General features: G+C 39.5%; 1 protein-coding gene across 1 annotated transcript in view; it reads left to right on the forward strand.

Annotated features, from left to right (window-relative positions):
* Positions 1-3,284, forward strand: part of fam210b (family with sequence similarity 210 member B) — an 18,354-nt gene extending 15,070 nt beyond the window's left edge. Inside the window, exon 3 of the mRNA XM_008285299.1 lies at positions 2,301-3,284. Within this exon, the coding sequence (XP_008283521.1) occupies positions 2,301-2,517 (217 nt within the window). The 3' untranslated portion in view covers positions 2,518-3,284. The remainder of the gene's footprint in view (positions 1-2,300) is intronic.
* The last annotated feature ends 13,962 nt before the right edge of the window (positions 3,285-17,246 follow it).

The raw sequence follows: 17,246 nt of genomic DNA on the forward strand, positions 1-17,246 counted from the left end.
GACTGAAGTAACAGAATCACAATTTATCACTGCCCACATTGCTTGTTTTGTTGGATTAAGAATCAAAAGCCCAGATATATTTAATGACTATTCTAAATGTTCAAGGAAAAAAAACAGATATTCGAGAATTTAGGTGAAATATTCCCTGTCATAAAGTTACAATATGTCAAGTGTAGATACACCAAAACCTGATAGAAGGCAAAAACAAACAAACAAACAAAAAACCCCATTTTGTTTAGTTCCTTGAAAATCTAAGTGAAGTCATTGCAGATGTACCAATGCTTAGTAATTTAATGAAGAAATTCTTTGTAAAAGAGGCCAAGAAATTCACTGTTGACCTTAGAAACACAATAAATCCATATTGTTCACATGCATTCCAAAGCAGGCTGATAAAAAAGGGAAGAAATAAAATGCCAACACAACGCTGGAATGCATCAGACATCACTTACTGACATATTTGAGCAGAGTGAGAGCATCCGAATGCAAAATTTCCCTGAACCCTGAAGGTGTGTGCAGGAAATGACAGATCAGTAGAGTGCTTTTACTTTGAGGAACACTGAATGTCTGGTGCAAACAGGCTGCAAATTGGACCTGTTCTATGGGTGACAGCAAAGTAGAAGCTCCAACACATTCCCACTCAGCCGGCCACATTACACCGGCCCTGCTGTTGTTAAAATGCTACTGAATCAGACACTAAATTCACGCTGAATGCTTGAATAAAACATAAGCTTATTTTCTCATATTGTAAGAATTTTTTTGTGCATTATGTGCAGAATTTAAAGTTTTTGACTCTGTATTCCATGCACTTTGCCACTGTCTGTTGAATGTGATAGGCAGGGAGACGCTAAAGCAATACAGCAGACCCTTACTTTTGGCAAAAGTGTCAGTACAAACTATTTCAAGCCCTTGTCTGTCTGGCCACATACCAGGACCTTGAATACCAAAGAGACTTGGCAGACATTATCTGACAGCTTGGAGATTTCCTCCTATAGCTGATAATGACCCCTGAACTGAAAAATGACTCTGTCGCCAGCAACCGTGGAGCATTATCACTGTGCAGCGACAGTGCTTAGGGCATGTGGCCTGCTAATACAGTGCTGTGTGCCGGGTAAACAGTTGTCAGGGGGCAGATGGATCATTATATTTAGCGGACTTAAGTTGCTGAGAGCAACAGGGCTGTTAATGTGTGAGAGAGGCTGTATTGATTGAAGCAGGCTTCTTCTTTACATATTTGTTTCCTCAGTAGCTCAACTGAAAATGCCACCACTGTTCAAAACCAAATCCTTTCTCACCAAGACAGTGATGCAGCATGCTGGTATTGTCTGTTTAAAAAGTTATATAAAATAAACTTGTGAAACATTCTCCATTGGCCATGGCACCCTCTGGTGGAGACAAATGTGAACTACACATCTGCAGAACTAAAGGCGACACGACATAGTTATTGCAGTGCAAGTTTTTCTTGTAGGACATTTTAAAATTTATTTTTATTGTGTTATATAAGTGTTCTACGGTTTTAGGTGTGTGGTCTGTAGTATTTCAAATTTCAACAGAATTAGAAGTTACTGTGCTGTTCATAAGTTGCACAGGGCTTTGTATGGTTGAACTCTATTGCCAAACATTTCGCTTATTGTATTGTGTTTATAATATGGTCTTTTTAATTTATTCAATAGTTTTAAAAATGGTTTACTTCTGAATTTCACATTTTATTAAGTGTATATTTATTTTTTATTAATTTTGTGTCCTTATTTTTAATTTATTTATCTACATTGTTTCTATTATTATTAGGGTTGGAATTGAGATTAGTATTACTAATAATAATTTAAAGGACACCTTCAAGACTTGTTTTTATTCTATATTTTGGTAAAATTGTGTTTTTTGAGTGTGTGTGGTTTGTTAGGTTGGTTGAGGTTGCTGAATGTCCAAATGATTTGTATTGTGTTCTCAAGACAGCGACTTTTTAATTCATGTACAGTTTTTTAAATTTTTCACTTTTTTATTTTTCGCTTTTAGTTTGTTTATCAACATATTTTTATTAATTTCATGGGATTTATGTTTGTTGTCATCCTTTAGTTTTTCTTCTTCTTTCTTCTTCTTCTTTAACTTTTATGAAAAGACTCTATTATAATTAGAAGTAGGCTTGAGATCAGTATTATCAATGATAGTAGACATCTAGTAAACACATACACACTGGAATATCTGTGAGTAGTGGACTGTGCCAATCATTGAAAAAAAAATGGTAAGGAGGAAGAATTGAGTGAATGGCACTTCTAACCAGTTTTCTGTGTCATTTGTCTCCGCAGTGGGATTGATATGGCAGCCATACTGTGCAAAGTGGGCTTCAGCGAGGCAGTGGTTCAGTCTAAAATGGCAGCAGGAACCAGCACATTCGTCCTGGCCTACGCCATCCACAAGCTCTTCGCTCCTGTTCGCATCAGCATCACTCTGGTGTCTGTGCCTCTTATTGTGCGTTACTTCAGAAAAACTGGACTCTTTAAACCGCCCACACCTACACCCTGATGACCGTCTTCTACTCCTCTGCAGCCTCATGAAGCCACATACATCCTGACTGGTCATAATTAAAATGCCTGTACATATCCTTACTCATCTGCTTTCTGCTAGAAACATAATTTCTTTTTACATTTGTGAATACATGGGACATTTCCCACATTAGTTCCTGCTGTAACTGAATCAAATATCTGAAACTGTGTTTCTGTGGGATTCAAGTTTGAAGTATTTAGCTCACCAAACACACGTGTATTTGGGTCTGTGTCTTTATTCCAAAAAATAAAAATAAAAAGCTGGAATAGATTAAATATTTATTTACAATCAGAGGAATGATCAGGGATTTTAAGTTTTGGTCCTGAGCTCTTTCAGTAGACAGGTTTATCTCCTTATGCTGTGAGGGTTTCCCCATGGGGATAAGTGGGGAAAACGCTGATCTCTCCTCCACTGTTCTCCGACAGCTGACTTGGCCAAGTTCTGGTGTTATGTGAATCAGCAGAATATTTAATTTCTCTCTGTCTCCTGCCTCTCCACTCTTCTCTCTCTCTCTCTCTCTCTCTCTCTCTCTCTATCCTGACTTCTTCTCCCCTATCCATTTCCTCTCCTTCATTCTACTTCTTTTCTACCTTTTCCCTCATGTTGCAAATGTCACTAGCCAAGTAGTAACTGCAAGTATGTTAATCTTCGAGTGGAGCTGGTTTTATTTTACCCCAAACTTTGAATGAAGAATGTTGATTTTTGAGGTTTTCCTGATTAAATGGACTGTATTTAACTATTGAAAAGGAGATTGTCTTTTATATTTGATGTGATTTTGTTACAAAATACCACCTTCCAGGAGTGCATGGCGACATGGCAAAGAAGGCTGGAAAAGTGTGTTAGACTCCAGGGGAAAACTCATAGTATATAATATATCTTTTGTGACACCAGTCCTGGAACCTTTCTGACACACCTCGTATTCATATCTGATCATATTATTCACCCACTTTCTAGTTAAATCAACATTTATAATAACCATACATTAGTTGACATAATAACAAAAGACAAATTCTTTCAGCTCATAGTTGTGATTTTACAGCCTGTAAATGTATGGTTTAGGTCCAGTTTTGCAACTCCTGTTGACAACAGACTGCTAGCTGGTCAACATGTGAGCCTCAGGGGTGGGGATCATAACAGAGCTGAAAGGACAGAACATTGTTCAGAAACAATTCCTAATGAATATTAATGTTGGTCTGTGTTGACAAGAATGGAAATAAATATACGTCACATAGTTTTGGTGGGCAGTGGAAACAAGCTGTAATACAAATCTGTGCAGTTATGAAGGTTTATATGGAGACAAACTAGCTTGTGTTCCAAGTTTTCAAATGTTTCAATTCAATTCAATTTTATTTGTATAGCACATATTTACAAAAACAAGTCATCTCATCGCGCTTAACAAAGGCAGAAACACCCAACAATCTAAAACATTTGGATTCCCTATAAGCTTGTGCATAGCTTGTGCGGCGCCACATTTTATTCTCCTCTTAATGCCGTAGAAGTTCTTCCACAGCTACTTTGGTTCTATTTACATATTGCAGATTCAAACGTTTGACACATTTTTATGCGTGGAAACATATTTAGAAGTGAGCTTTTAAAAAAGAGAGAGAGAAATTAACTTTTTACACATTTTAATTTAATTATATGGCATAATTGTATTCATTTGCCACTTAATGCATGGAGAAGGATATGAGAATTGAGGAAAGAGGCTGCACCCTCTGTTGCACTTCTCATTTTTTACCACACTGGGGAGCTCCTGAACTACAAATACAGCGCTGTTTGTGTTTAATTCCGCTGGTACAACCACATCACACAGTTCTAATCTCTTCGATTAATTTCAGTCTTTGTACTTTCAACACCTACATGGACACCATCAATACATCACAACAAGCAGCATCACTCATGCATCATGAGTGAAATGTGTTGATCCGTGTGGCAGTTTGGTGTTGACAAGGCAAGTCTGTGTGCAAATTTAGCGACAATGCCCAAAACATCAAAAATTGTGCAGACTCACAACTGGATATAGCTTGAAGACAGTGCTGCCCTGGTGGTGTGTGATATATTTCCTCAGGGGTTAGGTCATTACACACTGACCAGTTTTACTCTACTTAAGAATTCATTATTCCTGGCTGTATTTTATCACAGCAGGTCTGGTGCCATCTCTCTCCTCTTTTCTCCTGCCTTCACTCTCTCCCTCCTTGAAGGTTTGATGGGTCAGCCAGCACAGCGAGCAAGCCTCAGCTGGTGAGGTGTCCCTGAAGAGCTGCAATGTATTGAATAGTAGCTGCCTTGAACAAGACCAGATCTCTTCTGTGTGTGTGAGTGTGTTTCTTGGCCCGGTAAATAATTCAGCCAGGAGAGTTGTATAAGGAGAACTAAGAGTGTGCGGTGGTCTGTGCCAGATATCAACCCCGGTTTTTCAGGAAGAGGAGCTTTGGCAGCACTCTGACACAAACTTATACAAAGCGATCTCACACACACACACTGAGACACACACAGTGTAAGAAGGAGAAGCTGAGGCCTCATTAGCCATGATGAGGACAGGGAGCTGCCATCGCCTCTCCGTCCCCTGCATGTCCCCCATGGCTAGAAACAAATTGGTGACAGCGCTCCCAGCCACTCTGTTGGGCTACCTGCGATGCACTGGGCTCTGTCAGGCTCCTCTCCTTCCTCACTGCTGTGCATTTGCGTGTTTGAGTGTGTATCTGCCGGCAGAGGAAGACACGCGAGAGAGGGAGAAGAGCTGGAAGATCAGCTCCTTGGCTACACTCCCCGTCACCTTTTGCTCAGCCCAGAACTGAGTCGTGATATGAGTGAACACTTCATCTGTGCTTGGCCTTGGCTTTGATGAAGAGCCCCCACCCTCCTCCAGCACTGGGAGGGGTTCAAGGGGGTTCAAATCTCTGCCTCAGCTCCCTGACTTGAGCCTGCCGCACCTTTTATTAAAGTCAGATACACCGTCAGCGTCACCACTGTCACAGCAGCACACAGAGTGAATCCATTACGGTTGTATACTCGAAGCCGAGCTGCATTTCTGACAAGAGTTGGAAGGCGTGTGTGTGTGTAGTAGTTGCAAAGTGCTGATGCATGCAGTAATATATAAACATATGGCAAAGTGCATATGCTGTGTATCTCTTTCTCATGCACACATTTTACACACACACACACACACACACACACACACACACACACACACACACACACACTCCCTGACAAGCTGCCTTTTCTTTTCCCTTGCATTTTTAAAATTAGTTTGTTAATTCTTATTATTTCCTACCATTTCCTCATTCCACCACTTTCTGCACTTGCTCATTATCACTCCTTCTTACCTTTCCTCCACCGTCTCCCCATCTCCTGACCTGCTTGGTAAACTTGTTAGCCCTTCAGAGTGTCAGTGTCTAGACGGTGAGAAACCTATTCCATCAGCCTCACAGGTTCAAAGACATCCTGTGAATTTCTTTACAGAGAGGGCTGGAATAAAGTTTCAAGAAGCACGCAATTATACACACTGCGCACACAAACACAATTATTCTCTCCTCACTACTCTATATCTTCCTTTTTTTTTCTCCCCCTCCTTTAACCCTCTTTTCCTTGTATTTTTTGGCCACTCCTCTCTTTTTCTCCCCCTCCACTCACTCTCCCTCCCATTTTTTCTCCTTCTTCATCCCCCCTCCCCGTCGCTCCTCTCCTGTCTCTGAGTTAAGTTTAGCAGATGCACCTGATGGCAGCACCATCCTGGAGCACCTGTCAGCTGTCTGCCTTCATCACAGCTCCTCTGCTGCCACAGAGGCCACAGGGAAGTAGACCTGGAGACAGTCGCTACCATCAACAGCTGCATCTTATTATTTTAAACATCAGTGCCAGTCGGCTTCCACCAGAGATGTGTGCATTTATTTTTCTGCGTGCTCCGCCCTCCCTTCTCGTTCCAATTGCTCCTTAGGATTTCAGAAGCTCAGCTGTTAAACGCAAGCAATTATAATGGAGCAGAGAGAGAGAGAGAGAGAGAGAGAGAGAGAGAGAGGTGAGGTTGGAGATGGAGAGGCAGAGAGTTTATCTAGCCTGTGACAGAGAGGAGGAGGGAGAGGAGGCAGCAGGCATAAGTTGTCAAAGTGTTTTTGGCAGCTGTGGATTATGTTTTTGATTGTCCGTAACTGTAACTTAGCTCACTGCCTGTCACTTGTATAACAGGCAGCTGGGTCATTCAGCCTCAGCTTTGTTAATGCCACATTTCAAACTACTAGACGCAGTATGCTGAGGCAGTGTAATGACAATGTGATTCGCCATCCTTTCTCAGGTCTAATTAATGGCACAGCTCTGTTTTGTTTTTTAGTCAAACCGTGGCCTCCATGAGTGTAGTGGATTCACAATAACATTTTTGACAAGTACACAGACATAATGAGCATCAGAATGTTGATTTGGCTGAAGAGCTAATGGGATTTGTTGCTGAAAAAGTTTTTCTAGTGAAGATGTACTCAAAACAAACACTAAATATCCAGTGTTAGATGTCGGTGCAAAATGAATTACAACCAGATCTCCTACATCTGCTGATTTTATGTGATTTTGTTTTAATCCAGCAGTGGCAATTCTGATTTCATGACATCAATCTCACGGTCCAACATATCTTCCATATAACTGGAAGTTACAAGAATGTGATATTTTTCTTCTTTTTGTTGTTTACTATAAAGGAAGTTGAGTTTTTATTTTGCACTTCTGTGTACAGTACACTGTGCATAACATTCACATTAGGCAAAGGGACTATCAAGCGTGGGAAAATATTTTCTAAAATATTTTAATAAGCATAAATTGTGTGTACACTTAATAGAAAATGTGAAGCCATTTCACTTTTATTCCTCCCTAAATTGTTGATTATGGAGCGCACGAACACTCCTAAAACAGAGAATCTTGTTTAGGACAACACAGATGTTTGTTGATATTTGTATTAGTTTACATGTATATTGTTTTTTGCATTTTTGCAATTGGAGCAAACAATAAAACACAACTGTATCCAAGCTATTTATCTGGATGTCAAAACAGTCATTTTTGTTATGCACTGCAGCATAAAACAGCATCCACACACAACTATTTAAAAATATGTGCTAAAAGTGAACACAACTGCACGAAAGAGTCACTATGTCTGTGGATCTCAGCAGTGCAGCTGGAGAATAAAATGGTGTCATAACCGAGTGATTTGATGGCTCAAAATATGAAAATAAGACCAATGTTAAAAGAAATTGTTTTCTATCGTCTTTTATTCTTCAACATTGTGTGCACAATTATTAGTCGAATTGTATTGTTAAACATATACAAAGGCCTGTGTCAGTCCAAAATGATGCTGAGCTCAAAACCTGAATCTTTAACAAAGGAAACATGAATTTTTGTTTTTCATAGAGGAAAATAACAGTGTGCACAATTGTTAGGCTAAGAATTATTAGGCAACTAAAATTACAAAAACACTTTTTCCTACTTACTTGTTTATCATTTTTTAGAGTCGCTGTACCAAACAAAATAAAATGAAAATAAAATATGTTTAGCCTTTCAATAATGTTCTGTGACCAATACGGCAACTGTTTTCGGTTACTGTCATGTCATCTAGACATCTGCTATTGATTGGCTTTCACTGCAGCAGCAACCACAGCCTCCCAAATGCTGTTCCAAGAATTGCATTGTCATCCCTCACCGTAAATCTTATGTTAAGGACGGGTCCACAACGTCTCAGTGCAATTTAAGTGAGGTGAGGACGTGGACCTGGTTATCCTTTGGTCATCTTTGAGGCCGTTGCTGGCCTGCCAACAGGTGAAGCACTTGGAACACTGTGCTGCTTAAAGATCATTCACCTCTTCCTGAACCACTGCTTAAATAAGGTATCTTCCAGAAGCTGGCAGTAGATGTAAGTGTTGATTTTCAGCCCATCCTAAACCTAAAAATGTCCAACCCTTAATGATAGCAGCCCAGACCAGTCACCTTCCTACACCTTTCTGGCACCTGACTTGAGGTGCTGCCTTGTGTCCATTAGTGACATATGGAACATCTGGCTCAACAAGAGTCTCTCACATTTCATCTGTCTGTAAGACCTTTTACAAAAATCTGTCGTCGGGTATTTCTTGGCCAAGTCTTGATGCTTTAACTTGTGAATCTTATTCAGAGGTGGTCATGTTTCAGCCTTTTTTTTTTTTAACTTGGCCACATCCCTGAGCACTTGACACCTTGTACTTTTTGTTAGATTTTTCTCAGGTTTTTTGCAGTTCAAGCATTTTCTTCTCTACACATTTTTTGCAAACCAATTAACCATTTGCAAAACACTGTTTGAGTGTCTGATGGTCAGGCATCATAAGTTTAGCAATATCCAGAGTGTTTCATGTCTCTGGAAGGCAATTTTGGCTTTTAGGTGGCAGTTACACCTCTTTTTTGGCCTTTTTTTTTTAAAATTTTTTTTTAGGAAATGTAGCTACCTAATAATTCTGCACACCGTAATATGAGGCGTTGATTACTTGAGGCCACAGCCTCCTTCATCACACAAATCAATATTACTTTATCCCTCACCGATTTACTTTATATAAACTTGAATGCCTATTGGTATAGGCATTCAAGTTTATATGAGTTGAAGCTGGAAAATGTGCATAGAAATAATGATTAGATCAGGTCAGAATTAGATCAGTCAAGTGGCTACTTGACTTAATTTAAAGCAAAGGTTTGATGTGTTGAGAATGTGGCAGGATGTATGTCTGCACTCAGCAGGAATGCACAACCTCACCACTGTACATGTGTACTACAGGACAACACTTGGTAAACTTAATTGTGCACACAGTATATTATATTAAATTATCTTTTTGTTTGACAGGACAGTTGACGTCTGTGTTGAGAGATGAGGTCAAATGTTGGTGCGTCAGACATGTTTCTAACATCTTGCTCAAAATCTTTCACAAAAGATGGAAATGGAACATAGACCATCAGATTTCAGACAGAAAAACTTTAGTTCCAGAGCTTAGACACTAATGATAAACAATATACCAGCGACTTGCAGTAAAACCAGTTATAATCTCAAATCAACATTTATGGAGGAACCTGGTGTTTCATCTGAAACAATATTTCAAATTCACATGGCTGAGATGATCAGTCATAATCACTGTGTTTTCGCGCTGGGAGAGGAGTGAACTAAAACTACAGCAAGTGCAGACACAGTGTTGCAAACCATTACCCTTCCGCCATTACCAATCGAAGTCTGTTTGCCTGTACACACTTCATAACGAATGCATCTCATAAATCCTCCCTAAACGATTCCTCCTTAAATGATTCCCACAGCTCATACTGTCTGCTCAGTGGAGGGCGCTCATGGATCAAACAATTAACAGGAAACCAGGCCAGGGTGACGAGCAGAGGGCAACAAGCTTAGGCCCCAAATCATCACCCCCCGCCCCAACCCACCACCCTCTGCAAACCTAATGGAAAGCAAACAGACAGACAATTTCTTTCAATTAGCCAGAACTGGCCAGCCCAATAAATTTTAGTTTGTTCCTTAAGACGTAAGGGCCCTGTTGCATGTCCTGCTGAAAATGAAGACTAATGGGGTATTGTGGAGCTGCTGAGTGCTTGATTTCTTGCCACCATACTACTGCCACTTGCCACCGCTCTTTTTTTCCCTTGCCTTCTCACTTTCCCTTAGCTAACTGGAATCATTGCTGACCAGGCACAACACAAGTGTTTAATACATTTATTCACAACTGGGATTCATTTTCTGTTTTAAGCATTATTCCAGAGTAGTTCGGCGGAGCTATTCATCTCAGCTTGACGGTGGCTTTAAACGCACCCATCATTCACCCTGGGCACAGGCTGAAATGGTCACATAGAGAGTAATACTCAACCACTCTGCTGCCAGTTTGCAAATGTTTTTTTTTTTTTTTTTTTTTTTCTTTATGGAAATTTCATTACGAATAGTTAAATATTTCTACGACTCCTATGTTTCTGTCACTGCCAGAGGGCTGTTGACTTTACAGGTGGTGGAAGATGTGTTCATATCTTTTACTGAATTTACAACTACAAGTTATTAATTCAGAATATTACTTATATAAAGCTACATTAATGTCGTTATACATATTTAAAGACACATCAAACATTTTACAAGCATATTTTACTTAATTGTCATTACTTGTCTGTTTATACACCAGCCTTCCCTGCTGGGAGCCCACAGGAGGAGATGATGAGGAGATGATGTTCTAATGTTGACAAATATATCAATAAACAGTTCTATCAACTCAGAACTACATAATAGTATATACAGTTTATATACTAGTACTATTTTAATGTGTTACTAAAAAACATATCAAAAGTAAAAGTGCTCACTGTGCAGAAATTGGCTGATGAGGTTTATATTATTATTTGTTACTGATGCAGTCACGTATAAGCAGCATTTTAGTGTTCTGCTTGATTTAGGTGGTGTAAGTAAGCTTGGGTGGTCTCTATTTTTTAATATGTAAATACCTTCCCAACATTTTACTGTGTTAAAAAAGAAATATTATTGTCACACTTGGATGACACAATAGCTGCTCAAGGTGCTGTGTGGTACCTTGCTGTGGGTTAGGGTTAGGGTTAGGGTTAAACGCTCACCACCTACATTACATTGTAGCACACTGAATAAAGTTAGATGCCATTAACAGTGTAAAATGACCAGACTGTCAATCAGTTTCCAAGTGTACTGACTCCATAGTTTTCCTCAATCTTTTCATCTTTGCCATCACTAACCCACAAAACAACATACCTTATTGCAGAACTTTTTTTTTTTTAAACTATTCAATGCCAAACTAGTGAATATAAAGAGGCAAACTGAATAGACACACACTTATGAGTAAGAATACATCATGTTCAGGCAATTATCCAGGTTTTTAACCAAGGACACAGGCATAAATACTTCGTCCAGCTTTAATAGAGAACGTTGCAGGGTGAGTGCGTTCCCTGCTGTGTTGAATATTCATTCAGATGTTGCACTTATATAGTGCAAAGCTGCAGAGGGCCATTAGTGGACAATGGTGGGGTGATGTGTTAACTAGAGGTGCAATGATTTATCAGTTACTTGTCAGCTATTGAATCAATTGTTTAAAAAAATATTTAAAACAATTAGTCAATAATAGTTAGGAAAATTATCTGATTCCAGCATCTTAAATCTGATATTTTTAGTTTCTTTCTTCTATGACAGCAAACTGAATAGCTTCTTGTGGATAAAACCAGACATTTGAGGACAACATCTTGGACTTTGGGAAACACTGATTGACATCCATTATCTATCCGTCCATCCATCCATTATCTACACACTGCTATCCCAGCTGACATAGGGCGAAGGCTACACTTAGAGATAGACAACCAAGCACACGCACATTCAAACCTACGGACAATTTAGAATCACTGATTAACCTCAACATGTTTTTGGACTGTGGGAGGAAGCCGGAGAACTCAGAGAGAACCCACGCTGCACGGGGAGAACATGCAAACTCCGTGCAGAAAAAACCCAGTCGTCCTAACCTTGACACGAACCATGGATGTTCGAGCTGCCTGGTGACGGTGCTAACCACCGAGCCACCTTGCAGCCCTGACTGACAAAATTATTGACAAAATTGGGGCGCCACTATAGCTCACCTGGTAGAGCTGGCGTCCCATGTACAGGGCTACAGTCCCGATGCGGAGGTCATGGGTTCGAGTCCCGCTCATGACCCTTTCCCGCACATGTCCTCCCCCTACTCTTCTCCCCACTTTCCTGTCTCTCTTCCACTGTCCTATCGAATAAAGGCACAAAGGCCAAAAAAATAACTTTAAAAAAAAAATTATTGACAAAATTGATTAATGAATGATGTAAATAATAATTTCTTGCAGCACATAACTTTCTTGTAGCAAATTCTGTAGTTCACGTCATATAAACTGAATGCCAAATACCATGACTGACTTCTAGAGGCTTGTGTTGTTCACTACAAATACATCACAGTGGCAGAGTCTCCCTGGGGGAGTTTAATGTCTGTTTCCATGGTATCAAAAATTATATCTTCGGGATTTCTAATTAGCCTGCAATGGCCTTGTTTACTGCATGTATGTAAAATCTGAAAGTTCTCATTATATTCGTCAGTGTCACGGAAGTAAAAAGTCACATTTTTCTCTCAAAAAAGGCAAAATGTAGTGAAATAAAATTAAAGTTGAATGCAATTTAAACACTCAAGTACAGTGCAAGTAAATTAAAACTGTAGCAATTGTAGGCTATTAAAAAAGATCCTTGCTTACTCTCCCCTGATGAGTCCATGCAAGATTTAAGATGCAATTTTAACACAAGATGCAATTAATAATAAAAGAAAACACTGGTGATGTTACTTTTCTTTTCGAAAAGAACCAACATAACAGCAATGCCAATAACAACAATAAAGACGAATAATTTGGAGTATATTTGCCATCCAGCACTGATGTATGTGAGCTCCTCGGGCCACCGCTGGTTGATGAGGGAAGAAACAAAGTTGCTTTGTCATATGAAGAAATATTAACTACAAGTGAGCGGGGGGCAAGGAGACATTGATTTTACAATTCAGGACTCAATCAAAGAGAATTATGGATGGCAATACTACTGTGATTTGCCTGTGCTGCTCATTAAACCTAACATCCATAGTGTACGTCTTCCCCCCGGCAATGTAGGAACAGGATTTACAGGGGAAGGTTAAATACAGTTCAGTACTTAAGAGGTGAAGTCACATGACTGTTTGTGAAAGTGGGCAAGTTAGAAGAGGTGGACGGATACAACAGAGGAGAAGAATGTTGGAGGGTAAAGGAAAGGAAATGGAAGTGGAGGACACAGAAAGGGAGAAGGAAAAAGGAAAGGAGGATGCACACAAATATAGGGACACAGAGGGAGAAAGAAAGAGAAACTCCATTATTACAGTCTGAACAGATAAACTATGCATCAAAGTGTAGCGTTTATTGAAAAACCATTTTTATGCGTGCTTTGAGGGCATGAAAATGAGAGCCCTATGGTTCAAACACATCAATACAACACTGCAGCAGCCAATGTATTTTTTTTCTCTCTTTCTTTCTTTTTTTTTTCTTTTTGCTTTTTGCCAAGATTCCCAATCAGATCTTGTGGCTCCCTGCAGGCTTTTATGCCAGCCACAAATGGTGCAACTGCCAGACTGACAAACATGCAATCAGTCAGAGTGGAGTCGGAAAGAAAAAATAAAAATACAGCCTTTCTCACTCAGCCTCCTATCACAAAGGCTCTTTTAATAAGCCTGTGAAAAAAGAGCAAGTAATCCTTTGTAATGATTTCATTAAATGCCCTCATCACACCTGGAGATAATTCCATTATGATTGTGGCAATAAAATTAGGTTTTCATCAAGACCCGCAGACAGAAGGAGGAAAACCTATTATTCCTCTTATATTCAGATATGACGTTGCCTCTAATATTATGATATTAGGCCATTTGGCAGAATTTATGACAGTCACGTCAATCCATAACACTGGGGGAGAGTTTCCCACTGACAAAACCCAGACATTCTTATGCTGCACCTGCAGTACAGGAATAATTTGCAGTGTTAGAAATCACAGAAAACAAAGAAAATGTAGCATTTGTTGCCACCTTATTTAAAGAAGAGAAGGTTTTAAAATGGGGACGCTGGGCAGAGAGAAATTAAAACATTATAAGCTTATTTCGTTTCTTCTGCTTCTCCACCTGTTTCACCTTCCATGTGCTTTTTCCTCACCTTAATATACCCCAAAGCAGGTGTTAAAGACATGCTGGTGAGGAAATTGCAAACAGTTGCAGCACCTGTAAGATGAAAAGTGTAAAACTCAATTCCTTTATTGGGGGTGTGGGAGTTGGGGTGTGAAAATGCATAATCAACATATTTACTCGCATCCGTTGCAGTTTAAGCTGTTGGCATACACCTTATTGAATTCCCGGTAAACAAATACGGAGCGACATCAGCATGACTTTAAATCAAGACTGACTCACTTTTAAATGTTTTTGTTCTGAATCCTTGGCTGTTTAATGCTGCTCGCTAACATTCAACAAATTATGATCTAACTGATAATCTGATGACAGAGCCATGTTGTTTCCTTTTGTATTCCATCTGACATTGTGGTAATCATAAATCACACAAAAAATATATATATATATTTTTGTGCAAATCATTTTCAAGGTGATCAAAGCAACATAACAATAGAAAAGTTTTTATAACCTCATAATCAAATAAGTCATCGGTTTGCGTCCCAGTGAGGACACCCGGTATCTTTCTGCGTGGAGTTTGCATGCTCTCCCCATGCAGCGTGGGTTCTCTCTGGGTTCTCCGGCTTTGTCCCACCCTTGTGGGTCCAGAAACAGGTTGAGGTTAATTGGTGATTCTAAATTGTCTGTACATATGAATGTGAGTGTGCTTGGTTGTCTGTCTCTAAGTGTAGCCCTGTGATAGACTGGTTACCTGTCCAGAGTGTCTCCTGCCTTTGCCCTAAGTCAGCTGGGATAGGCTCCAGCTCCCCACAACCCTAATGAGGATTAAGCGGTGTATAGATAATGGATGGATGGATATTGCTTAAATTTTTTTTTTTACAAAACGATGCAGAAGCTCATTATTGTAATTCATCTAGCCTCCAACAAAAAGCTGCTGAGTGTTGTAAGTTGATTAGAAATTTGCTCAGTTGCTAAATAGGAACTGAGGAACAATCACCCATCTAAAAAATTTGCACAATCTTGCCCCTACCTGCTCCCAGTTTCCAGAAGAGCTATTCTGACTAAGCAGCTGCGCCATGTTCATTTACTTTTTACAGCAGATTTTGCAAACTTAGAACATTGTCCTAGCCATGAGCAAAGCACACCAAATGTTCTGCTGTTGGCAGAGTGGACACAGAAGTCTTCATTCACTTCCAGCATCTGAGGAACCCAAAGGAAGACTTTGATTTTGGATAGCAACGTTCACTACAATGGGAAAATCCTTAGCATTAGAATACTGTGAAGCTAGGGTAGCTGATGTTCGTGATAATCAGAAATGGTGCAAACTGTGAGACAGGTTGGTAACCACTAAAGAAGGTCTGGCTGTGGGATACTGTGCGTTCCTGTCGCCTGCTCTGTTACAGTGTCAGAGTATGGCCTGAACTCTGCTAGTTTTTGCATCTGGCTATTTCTCTCCTGCTCTCTGTACTCACATATAATAGATTTTAATACAGCTGAATTTCCAACAATAATGCTGTTGTCCTTTGTGTACATTTCCATTTTTTGTGAGACAAAAAAACAAGTATGAATTAATCCCAGGAACAACAATATGTTAATGTAATTTCATAGCTATTTCCAAGCTGCAACTTTGTACCACTAAACACTGATTTTATAACTGCATGACATCATTTAACAAACTCACCATACAAGTGAGTTAAAACAATGAATGTGCTGTTCATTTGGCGATATTTCCATGTAAAATGATCACTCAGAGAGAAAGTTTGCAGCAATAGAATGTCCTCGTCTCACACTTTTTAATGTCTGTCAGCTGCCGCATGGTCAACTCTTTTGCTCTGCATTGTCAATCACAAATGCATAGCGATTCTTCTTCCTGAAAGGGGCAGTGTTAGCAGCTGCTCAGCTGCATTCACAGCTACAGACACTGAAATAGCCCATCTTGAAAAGGGCTAAAACCAGAAGATGTACAGTCTTTTCAGAATTTTGAGCTGAAAAATTGGCATGTTGGAGACTTTCATTGGCTTAAAGTGCTACAGTATGGGAACTCTAAAGCTTTGTACAAGACTTTTAAATCGCTGACCTCTGACCTCCCCATTTCAGCACAGCCAAGATTTTTTAAGACATGTTTTTGTTTTTTTGTTTTTTTTATTATTGATGGATTTGGAAGCGCACACTGGTCTGCACCTTGCTTTGTGTGGATTTCAAGTAAGAATTTATTTTCCTTCTGCAAACAAACTTTAACAAGTGTGCACACACCAGACCTATTTTAATGTCCCTATGGTCATTAATGCCGTAAAGTTGATTAGACATAAAATCTAAACTGTTGCTTCCTCTAAAATGTGCAACCTATTAAGTTCCCATCTCTGTCTGCAACCACCCCTTTGCTACTTGCTGCAGCTTATGCACACCAACTAACCTACAAACTGCTTAAACAGTGTAAAACTACTCTGCGCTACACAATGAGCTGTAACATTGGAGTACTTCAGCTATACATGTTCGAACCAGAAACTGATTCCACAGAAAAATAAAGATACGAAAGGCTATACTGTGCAAATTGACAGGATTGGTTTTGTAGCGTTGTTACATATGAAATTCTGTCTGAATCCATGTTTTTGAGAATGTCATTAGTACAGCAGTTTTAAGGTGTTTAGCTGTGGTGCTGACTGCCTATTTTCCTCATGATGCGTTTGTGGTATATTAAAAACAATTTGAAAAACATAGAAAAACAGACAAACACCACACAGTCAACATGTTATCAAGGTAAACAAAATGCCTGACTAAACACACCCTCACCGGAGGGTGTGTTTAATCTGAGATATGGACAGCCATTTAGAGTTTTGGAACACGTTCAGTCTTGTACAGATAATGCACAGGAGGTTTGGAATGTTTTTTTGATTAAAACAGTTTTGAGAGCAGAGTTTGCAAGTTACAAAGCTAAAATAATCAAGTAAAATATGCTGTGAGTTTGTCACTACTGTACAATCAACACTTTTCACATTACTAGAACCATCATTTGTTAATATTAAG

The sequence above is a fragment of the Stegastes partitus genome, unplaced genomic scaffold, assembly GCF_000690725.1.
Source record: "Stegastes partitus isolate 25-593 unplaced genomic scaffold, Stegastes_partitus-1.0.2 Scaffold395, whole genome shotgun sequence".
Taxonomy (NCBI): domain Eukaryota; kingdom Metazoa; phylum Chordata; class Actinopteri; family Pomacentridae; genus Stegastes; species Stegastes partitus.